At 48.0% G+C, this 10,635-nt stretch overlaps 1 protein-coding gene across 1 annotated transcript in view; it reads left to right on the top strand.

Annotated features, from left to right (window-relative positions):
- The first annotated feature begins 435 nt into the window (after positions 1–435).
- The window catches only part of EDC4 (enhancer of mRNA decapping 4), a 32,250-nt gene continuing 22,050 nt past the window's right edge, over positions 436–10,635 (top strand). Inside the window, exons 1-8 of the mRNA XM_063411144.1 lie at positions 436–604; positions 4,587–4,743; positions 5,529–5,640; positions 6,284–6,383; positions 7,868–8,057; positions 9,071–9,218; positions 9,716–9,820; positions 10,236–10,345. Of these exons, the coding sequence (XP_063267214.1) occupies positions 526–604; positions 4,587–4,743; positions 5,529–5,640; positions 6,284–6,383; positions 7,868–8,057; positions 9,071–9,218; positions 9,716–9,820; positions 10,236–10,345 (1,001 nt within the window). The 5' untranslated portion in view covers positions 436–525. The remainder of the gene's footprint in view (positions 605–4,586; positions 4,744–5,528; positions 5,641–6,283; positions 6,384–7,867; positions 8,058–9,070; positions 9,219–9,715; positions 9,821–10,235; positions 10,346–10,635) is intronic.

The following is a 10,635-nucleotide window of genomic DNA, read 5'->3' as shown; positions in this document are numbered from 1 at the left end:
GTTTTTAACACTGACTTAGCTTAGTTCTCACCTGTTGTATTTTACCAGTGCAAATTCCCCACGTAGTACAGGAGGATGAGAGCAGTGATAGCCCGTAGTCAGTCTCGGTGCCCTCTCGAAGCCAAACACGACACCGGTGTTTTCTGCTCAGGCAGACAGAGCAGCGGGTGGGTCCCGTGCCGCCCTGCAGGAGTTTGTGCCCGAAGCTCTGCTCGGGTTCCGCGCTGTGCTGTGTGTGCAGCCCCCTCTCGTTTGGCGGGAGCCGGGGTGTGCAGGCTGCTCCCGGGGCGGCCGTCCCCAGCCCGGCGGTGGCGGAGGGGGCGGCGGGGGAGGCCCGGGCCGCGCTCCCCGCCCCGGCCCCGCCGCTCCCGCTGCGGCCCCGCCCCGGCGCGCCGGGAACGCTCCGTTCGGGCGGCGGTTTCCGCCCGGCGCTCGCAGGGCCGCGCCGGAGGCGGAAGCGCGGGCGGCGGGGCCGGGCCGGGCAGCGCGGTGGCGGCGGCGCGGGCGGGCGGCGCGCCGGGCCCCATGGCCTCCTGCTCTAGCATCGACATCGAGGACGCCACCCAGCACCTGCGGGACATCCTCAAGCTGGACCGGCCGGGAGGTGAGGAACGGGGACCGGGGGACGCGAGAGGCCGCCGGGCCCGGCCGGGCGGGGCCTTGTCTCGGGCCGGGCCGCGGGAGCCCCTCGGCCGCTGCGCCGCCGCCCCGCCGGGTGTCAGCGGTGGCGCTCGGAGCCCGGCCGGGACCGCTTCGCCTCGGGGCGCCTGGCAGCGCCCTCCGACCCGCCCAGGGCCAGCGGGTCCCGCTCGGCGCTGCCAGGCTCCCCGCGGAGCCCGGAGCCAGCGGCGCGGCGCGGACCGGCCGGGGAGGAGAGGAGCCCCCGGCCTGGGGACCCTCGCTTGAGGGACGGGGGTTGTTGGAGCGAGAGCCGGTCGGCCCCAGAGCTCGCTGCTGCGGCGGTCCCGGGGCTCCATTCAGCTCAGAGGTGTTGCTGCTGGGAGCTGAGCAGCACCGACCTCCGTGACACAAGTGTCCCCCCTGAGCTGGAGTACTTGGAGTGTTTCCCAGGAATCTCACTGGGCTGAGTGGAAGGGGCTGTCAGGCCGCTCTGAGATCAGTGCCGGCTCCGTCCTGTACAAAAACTTTTCATTCTCCTTATTTGTATGTGAAAGGGGATCACAGATATGTCTCCTAAAGCGGTTGCAAGTCTTCTCGCTGTGCTTTGAACTATTACATTTCTCTGCGCAGAGTTCGGCGGGCTCCCTTCTGCCTGTAAGATTATCAGCTGTGGGCTCAGGAGTCCATTGGATAGTGTTCCCACTCTCCTGGAGCTTTGACACTCTCTCATCCCCCTTTTTGAACCTGAAATGGTGTTTCAGTCAAACGTGGTGAGGTAACACTCTGAAGGAGGCTGAGTCGTGAGTGCTTTGCAAAAAAATCTTAGCCTCAGGGTAGAGGACAGAATTATGCCCCTCTTGTGCTCCCTTCAAGGGAAAGGCAGGATAGGAATAATATAAATTCTAAATGTCCGGAGACTCAGCAGGAATGTGCTACCTCCAGAGTTACTGCCATGTGTGCTGCCTTTTGCTTGGCCAAAAGGAGGAGAGGTTGGGTGTGAGATAGTTGTGGAGGGCTGTAGAGGCACGTGAGGTGATGGACCAAACCTGCAGGAGGGCAGCTTCATTAGCTTTACTACCCTAAGAGAACCTTCTCATTAATTGGAATAGTTTCTCTGGTGTCTGAAGTGCTGGCACATTCCTGAATTCTAATTCTTAACAAGAAAAATACATTTTTTGTTTGCAGCACTGTACTTGAAAGACTGAAAGGAGAACCAGTGCAGGGATGGGGAACACTCATTTCACAGGCGGTTTCTGATCTGAAGGGATATGTTGTGGTTGGGAAATGGTTGGAACTGTTGCTCAAGATTACTTGAATTTCTCCTGAAGCAGCTTCTCCTACTGGTTGAAGTCAAGGTGCTACTGACAGAGTGTGACTTATTTCTTTTCATTCTTTTTTCCTGTTCATTCTCTTTTTATCTTCTCTGTTGACTTCAGTGCACAAGAAGGCAGTTGAGAGGAAAAGGAGCGAGTGGGCAGGAAGTTCATGGGAAGAACCTGTGGTGGTTCTCAGCAGAAATCCCTGCCTGGGTAACAGCAAATAAACTTGAAAAGAATGACATAATAATAATAATAATAATAATAATAATAATAATAATAATAATAATAATAATAATACTTCATGTTAGCTTAAAGTCTCTGAAACTCCTGTTAGGATGCCAGGGAAAAAGAAGGGAGCTTTCAAGTTTTGCAGTACTAGGTGCACATAGCTGTGAGCAGTGTTGTGTTCCTCTTGATCCTGTCCAGGCAGGCGACAAGAAACACTCCCTGCTGTAAAGAGTTTATACCTGTCACAATACTTTTATAATTCTGCTGGGCTTGATGATTGTGAAAGTGTAATCCACTATCCAGTCTTTCTCTCTTGACACAGTTTCTCCCAGTTTTGGCAAACTTCATCCAATGCTTCAGTAGCTGTTGCCAAAGCATGGACCTGCCTGCTAGAATGCAGAGACAGGCTGTCAGTGCCACTGTGCTGGGGAGGGGGCAGGATGCTTCAATCCATGCAGAGATCTCTGCTGGTGACCAGGTGTTCTGTGGGCTCACCCTGCTCATGTGTGTCAAGGCCGTGTTCTGTTCAGTACGGGCTGGCATCTCCTGGTGCAGCTGATGGGGGGAGCAGGGAGAGTTCAGTGTCTCAGCTTTGACTTCTCCTGCTTTTTGAAAAAGTCATGAATACAAACACACTTCTTTCCCTTTGAGGCCTGGATCTACCAGTCTGGCTTAACCTTTTGGTTTAGTTCATGTTCTTACTAAATAGAGCCTCTTCCCTTCTTTCATGCCTCCAGGATTGTGCACAGGCAGCACCATTCCTGAACTTTTGTACTGTTGTTGGGCCCAACAGTCTCTGGGGAGTGTTTCCTCCTTTCTTTTTCCCATGGAGCAAACATCACTATCCTGCTGTCTGGCAAAGAGCAGCAGTACTTACATGAGACACTGCTGTGGCTGCAAAAAGGGCAAAGCACATATCATCTTTCTCTGGGAGACTAGATGCTTTTTCTGTAGGGAATATTTTCCTGCCTTTGGTCACAAAGGATAAAGGGCTGTCAGTGGAAGGAGCTGCAACTGGACAAGCACCCACCATATGCTGTAGGAATAAGAGGCACATCTTATTGTGACAGCAAGCACAGCACCGATGTGAGGTGGTTACAGGATCACATTCCCTCACCTGAGTCTCCTTGTGCTGTGAGTGTTGCTGCTTTTTCTTCATGCACTGCAGGTACACTGAGGTGAGTGCTCAAGTTGTCCCTGCATTGGGGTACCCTGTCACTACACATTTCTGTGTCCATAATGACTCTTCATAAACAGGCGAGTTTAAAATACTCTTCTGGCAAATGAATAGTTGCAGGTGTGTTTTAGCAGCACTCACCCTGACCTGTTGAAGCCTATTTGGTAGCGGAAAGGTTGTGTCACTTTGGAAGGATCTGCCTCTAGCCCACACTCATGTTTAGGTTTGTTGCATGTGCCAGTGATGGGGGAAATTCTGGTCCTGGGAGCAGCCATTTTGCAGGAGCTCAGCAGCAGCTGTTACCTGGCAACAGTATACGAAATTTTGGGTTTCAAAACCAGTGAAAATTCCAAGCGAGGATTCGCTGAGATAGGCGGCTTTTCCTTGGGTGTGCTGATGTGGGGGTGCACACGGAGGGGCCTTGCTCTCCAGTGGGGATTGTCAAATTTTTGCCTTGCTAGTGAAGAAGAAGTCTCCTTGTTATGTCTGTCCCCTGTTAAAGCCTTCAGAAGGCATGGAAGCCACCAAGCAGCTTGTGCTAGGCCAGATGTGCAAAGTCAGGGCACACACACTCTTCAAAGCACAGCTGGGGCTCTGAACAAATGGCTGCTTTACACAGAATTTGAGTGCTGTAAACTTCCATGTGATTATTCAACCAAGGGAAAAATATGGGAATCCCATAGGCACAGCTGCAGAGTTTCCTAGCAAAGTTACTTAAACACCTGGACTTTGAGGTCAGGTGTCAAAGTCAGAAGCTGGTTTTGGAAAGTAACAAATGTATTGTTTCCAGCCAGCCCCAAATGTTGCAGCTCATCCCTGCACTGCTGGACTTCAGAGGTCTCTCTGCAGGCCTGAGGGTTAGAAGGGACCTGTCAAGAACCTTTTGGTCTGCATTTGATTCAGTAAACCTGAATTACCAGCTTCGTCTTTCTGATCTAAGGCTAGTTGCTCCTTGAACATGGTAAGTTCCTTGCAACATGTTCTTTGGTGTTTCTCTGATCTGCTGGAATGGCTTGTGTAAGAAGAAGATCTGTTTCACTCAGATGTGTGGAGGTGAGTTTCTCATCAAATGGGAGGCCTCTTACACATCCTTTTGGCAGAACACTTCTCCCAGCCAGTTCAGCGTATTCTACCTGACAGACCAATAGAGGCTGACAAAAAGCATCTGGAGGTGGTGTATTTCACACAGTGCTATTCCTGTTAAATGCATTTTGGGCACACGTGGTTGTGCTTTCCCTCAGGTGCGGTGAATGAGAACCAGAGGCCGTCGAATTCGTACAACGGGGACCTGAACGGGCTGCTGGTGCCTGATCCCCTGGGCAGCGGAGATGGACCCGCGCTGGCCAAGCCAGGGCATCGCAGCATCTCTCTAGGAGCCCTGCAGGAGAAACAAGTCATGTAAGTTGTGTCAAACAAATGCTGAGAGTGAGTAGAAACAACTCAAATTCTGTTCTCTTGAGCGTGGACATGCGTGCTGGGGGTCTGACAGTGGGTTTTATGTTCAGGTCAGGGGGCAGTTGGGAGACAGTGCCTTTGATTAGAGCTTTTGTGGCTTTTGTGAGGCTGATGCATGGAGTCTGCCATCCTTGCAGCTCAGGAACTGAAGAATATCTGCAGAGTTGTTCAGAGAAGGGGACCAGGACTGTACATGGTGAAATTTGGAGATCAGGGTGAATGTAAATCGTGAGGGCTCTGGTTGAAACTTGTGGTTCCTCTGTAGGTGTCCAGCAGGACTCCTTCAGGAACCCAAAGTCACCTGAGGTATTGCAGAGCTCATGGAAGTAGCTTTTGCTTGGGTTCTCTGGTCATGGTTTTGAAAGAGGATGCCATGAGGACCACGAGCAGTATGCAATGTTTTGTTGATGAGGTTCAGCTAGTTTTGATTTTGGTTTCTTTGCATCTTCCAGTGTTGGGGACTTAAATCAAATGTAAGTCTGTCAAATGAACTGAAGTGCTCAAGCCAAATGAACTGAAGGTTTTTAGGCTGAATAAAGCAGGTGTTTGACTCTCAAACCAGTGACACATAAGGAGGGGAGACTCAGCTGAGAGGAGTTTCTGTCTTCAGTTGTTCAGCTCAAGCTCTGCTGTGTTGCTGTTAAATTTATGAATTTAACATAAAGTATTAAGTATTCTGTTCCTGTGAGTCCTCTCTGATTTTTCCCCCCTCTTTGTTTTTTTTAAAGCTGCCTTTCTGGTGATGACAGCTCCACATGCTTAGTGATATCAGCAAAAGATGTGGAGATAGTGGCCAGCAGTGATTCCAGCATCACCAGTAAGGCCAGAGGGAGTAACAAGGTAAGGAGCAAGAGAAGGCATGGTCTGTCTCTTTTAGTCACATCAGCTCATGCTTGAATATTTTTAAACAGAAATAAATATCTTCTTTCCTGTGTCATAGGAGTTTTTAATTAGATAGAAGTTTGTCAAAGAGTTTGACTAGGAGAAAAAAGTCGGAGCAGAATCTTGTAACTGATTGTTTCTGTTATTCCAGAGTCTGGCCAAGTTATCCTCTAATTTTCAGAAGTCAATGATCTAAGCTGTAGATTCCTGGGAAAGTGTCCTTTTTCACAAACAAGATTTTTCTGCTGGTTGTTTCCTCCCTGGACCCTGCAGGGAGGGCTTCCCTGGCTGTTTTGCTGGCGTCAGTCCTGCTGAGGGCTCTGGCCAGGAGGTCAGAGCTGCAAGAACCAATATGCTGAAATTAGAGCTGGTGCTGAGCAGAGAACTAAGCCATGCTCAGAGCAAATGCTGATTATTAGGAGAGAGACCTCTGGTCTTGATCCACCCAGTCCTTTTCCACTTTGTTCCTTAATTTTCCATTTTGTGTTTTTTAATGTTCCATTCCAGTTTGTTCCTTAGTGTGCAGTGAACTAAGGGACCACAAAGATGGGAAAGATAATTCCAGACATTTCTCATGTTTTATTTTCTTTCTCCTGAACAGGTGAAAATACAGCCTGTTGCTAGATATGACTGGGAGCAGAAATACTATTATGGCAATCTGATAGCTGTTTCAAACTCTTACCTGGCTTATGCCATTAGAGGTGAGATACCTTCTTGGCTTGGGTGTGATTTGTATTCTTTTGCTCTGTGTATCATAGAGAAAGGCAGAGTTTACATCAGAACAGTATAACTGGCACTAACTGACTGCAAATACCTTGCAATACCCAGATCAGAGTGCTGTTGCAGAGGGAATATAAGCAACAGTGGAGTGAAGAGTTTGTTATGGGGGAGAGTTAGAAATAAAAGAGAAGGGCTCAGTGGGGATGTAGGAAGAGTTGAAGGACTCCATTGGTTTTACTGGAGAGCTGATGTTCAGATTCCTCCTCTAACTAAATATTTCTGCAGCAGACAAGTTGCTCTGTAGCTAAGCACAGAAGCAGCCCCATGGTAATTTGAGCAGATAAGTGTTTGTGATGGATTTGCTTGCATAAATTTAGAGCTGAGTTTATGGCTAAATTTTGAGGATCCTGAGCAACACAGATGCAGTGTCTTGTGCAATAGAGAGAGGAAAGCTGAACAACGCAGGGAAAGATTGATTCACAGCATGTGGAAAAGAAAGTGACAGGATGAGAGGAAATGGTCTCAAGTTGTGCCAGGGAAGGTTTAAATGGGATATTAGGATTTTTTTTTCATGGAACAGATTCCAAAACATTGGAACTGCCCTGCCCAGGGAAGTGGTGAAGTCACCATTCCTGGAAATGTTAAAAAAACATGTAGATATGGCACTTGAGGACATGGTTTAGTGGTGAACATGAGGGTTGTGCTGGTTGGACTTGATGATCTTAAAGGGGTTTTCCAGCCTTAAGAGTTCCATGAAATGAACACTTAAATATCTATAGTGTCTCTTTCTGCCCTCACAGAAGCACAGAGTGTCTGCGTCTCTTTGTTCTTAGTTCTCGCACCAGTTTGTCTGGTCTTTTATGAGATATACTACTCTGCTCTTGTGGTTTTTTCCTAGCTGAGGTTATTTTAGAGTAGCTTAAGGATGTCTCACCCTTTTAAAAAATATTTTTAAAGCTTTGGTGCAATAACACTGGGAAGCTGAGTGGTTTGCTAGGACTGGCATGGGCATCAGGAACTGGAATCACCGTGATCTCTGTAAGACTGTCTACTTTGTAGTGATTGGTGTCTGTCTAAAAAGAGGAAGCTGAAACTTTGGCTAGTGTGCACATGAAGCATCTTCTTTTCAGTCATGCAAGCCAGAAAGCAGTTCTTTTTGCAGGGTGAATGTTCATGCCCTTTGCTTCCCCTTTACAGAACGTGTACCCACATTATCTGCCTCTCAGTGACTCCTTTTCTCCAGTAACTGAAAATTAAATTGTAAATAAAACTAACACACTGTCACCGGAGGTCAGCCTTGAAAGTGCTCAGGATGAAGGTTTAGTCCTGGCATTTAATTGCGGCATCTTTAATGAGGATAACCCCGGGAATTACGAGAAATTGATGAGAGTTATGGGAAGTTTATGAGAATTATGCAGAGAAACCACAGCCCTGAACGGTGACTTCTCTCTCTGTCTGTCCACAGCTGCCAGCAATGGCTCTGCCATGGTGCGGGTGTTGAGCGTCAGCACTGCTGAGCGGACCCTGCTGAAGGGCTTCACTGGAGGCGTGGCAGACCTGGCCTTTGCTCACCTCAACTCCAACCAGCTGGCCTGCCTGGACGAGGCTGGCAACCTTTTTGTCTGGCGCCTGGCCATGGATAAAGAGAAAATCCAGTATCTTGTCCAAATACATCTCCTGTCAGTCTCTGTGTAATGATTAGATGTGAACACAACCTCCACGTCACCATTTAAATTGTAGCCTTTGCTGAATTGCAGCTTGCAGGGGGAAGATCGATAGTTATGCCCCTTCCAGAGTATCAAATCAGTCAACTTTTAGCTGCATTCAGCACAGTCATTACTTGATATTGCATTGCTTGAAATTCTAGGAGCACCTCAGTGCTCCTGGTCCAGGCAAAGTAGACAAAGTGAGAAGTGTCAGTCGGTACCAGCTGGCCTTGGGCATGGACAGTGTCACCTCATGTGTGTGACAGAGGTTTGTCTTGTCTGGTTCTAGCTCTTTTCCTCAGTTACTTCTCTGGGGAAGAGGATGTAATACCTCCCATCCACTCGCTATCTTCCTTCCAAACCTGTCGTCCTTTTGGTGGCCCTGGAATTTATTTTCAGTGCTCATTACCCTCAATATTTTCCTTTTGATTGCTCAGTGCTTCTGGGAAACATGTGAGGTATGTCACCTCGGAGTGTAGCTTTTTAATTTTAATTGTGTACCATCATTTCAAAAGCAAGTGGAGCAAAGGTGGTGGTGGTTGTTGAAGCCCTGATTTGTAGTGGTGCACTTGAGCACTCAGCTGGGGGCAATGTGGCAGCTCTTCTGTCTTTCTCTGGTAGCGTTGCAACGCTAACAAATAATTTAATTGTTAGCTGTCACATGGATTGCACATTCAGATGTGGCTGTGTACCCCTGTTGTGCTTATGCTGTCACTGCAGCCTGCAAGAGAAAACTGGGAGAACCTGTGAACTTTTGTAAGCTGAAGCTGTTCTGATAGTAAAGAAACTCTAGCTTGGCTGCTTTTTCAGCAGAATCCCTTTACCTGCTTTCTTTTTGAATCAATGGCCCAAAACCCCTTGAAGTTTACCAGTTATTAAAGCAGCAGACCAAGCCTGAACAGGTTACTGCTGGGCATTAGTAACAGAGCCAGAGTGTTACATTTCTTAACCCTGGTGATCAGAGAGGAGATCTTGGTTAACATCAAGCGACCTGACACTACCCCCCTGAACACCTTCCGAAGAATCATCTGGTGCCCCTTCATCCCGGATGACAGCGAGGAGAGCGGGGAAGAGGGGAGCCAGACGCTGGCGCTGTTGCATGAGGACAGGGTAAGGAAACTGCTGTGAATACGTTGCCCTAATTTATCATTAGGAGAGAATTTAATGGAGGAAAGAGCTGAGTTTACAATGGAGTTGTAAAGGCTCCTGTCTCGTCCGTATTTGGGATCCTCCTGTAAGATGCTGGATTCCTCCCTTCCCAGGAGAGATCATTCTCTGGGCCTTGGGAGGATGGAAAGGGAACTTCTGCTCAACATCAAATACCAAGGACCACTTGAAACAGAGAAATCACTTGTCTGTTCAGGCTGAGCAGTACCTGAGGGAGGGCTTGGTGGGCAGCAGCTACAAATGCCAAGAGCAACTCCCTGTGTTATGTACAGTGCCAGGAAAGCATCTAATGGCCAGATTGGGTGAAAATGGGAAGGTTTTAGGTCACACACTTGCCATTGGGTGGTGTATCAGGCCATAAGATAAGGATCTAAGAAGTTATGTGGTTCAAACCAGTGGATATAAAAATAAACCTGTGTGCCTACATGTTTGTTTTCCAGGCAGAGGTGTGGGATTTGGACATCATCCGAACCAACAACAGCTCCTGGCCGGTGGAAGTGCCTGATATCAAAGAAGGTTTCATTGTGGTGAAAGGCCACAGCACGGTACAAACTTGGGTTTTTTGGTTTTCTCTGGGTTGTCTCAGGAGCTGCAGTTTTTAGGACAGTTGGCTGTAAAAAAACCAGCTGTGAGGCAAGTATGATTGTTAAAAGCCAGAAGATCCCAAACCAAAAGGAACTCTATTCATAACATGAATAACAGTAAGAGCAGAGGCAACAGAATCCAATGTACTTGAATTTACTGTCTGGAAAAGGTGATAGCTTACTACCAAGAAGGAGGGTGCCTGTCTGCTGTTCTGTGAAAGGTGAAAAGGCTTAATGTTAGAAGCTACCAGTTTCTGTTAAAAATCATTCTTAGATTGTTAGTCAAATTCTTGTTTGAAGATAGAGCTTTTTCTTCCTGTAAAATAAGAACAGCTATAAAATTACTTTTCTGTGTCTCTTTTCCCTCTCTGTATAGTGCCTGAGTGAGGGAGCACTTTCTCCAGATGGAACTGTGTTGGCCACAGCAAGCCATGACGGTTTTGTAAAATTCTGGCAGATATATATCGAGGGACAGGATGAGCCAAGGTAACTGGAGAACTGGAAAATGAAGGATCTTGGAACAGAGAGCAGTATTTTCTCTGGGAGAATTTCCTTGATACAGAATCATCTGTGATGGTCATTCTCAGGACATTGTAAAGATACAGCATAAGTGTAATTTGTTGCTGAAAAATTGCATCGCTGAATATCACAGGATTATGGAAAGAGCAGAGAGCTTTGTCTGGAAACAGGAATTTTGTGCTTTGCCCAAACCGTAGTCAAACTCTTTTGGACTGTGTAAATGCAGAAAGCTGCTCTGAGCTGTTCTTCTCAATGTT

This window comes from Prinia subflava, chromosome 13 (assembly GCF_021018805.1).
Source record: "Prinia subflava isolate CZ2003 ecotype Zambia chromosome 13, Cam_Psub_1.2, whole genome shotgun sequence".
NCBI lineage: Eukaryota > Metazoa > Chordata > Aves > Passeriformes > Cisticolidae > Prinia > Prinia subflava.
The sequence above is the reverse complement of the archived record's forward strand: the minus strand, read 5'-3'. Positions and strand labels throughout refer to the sequence as shown.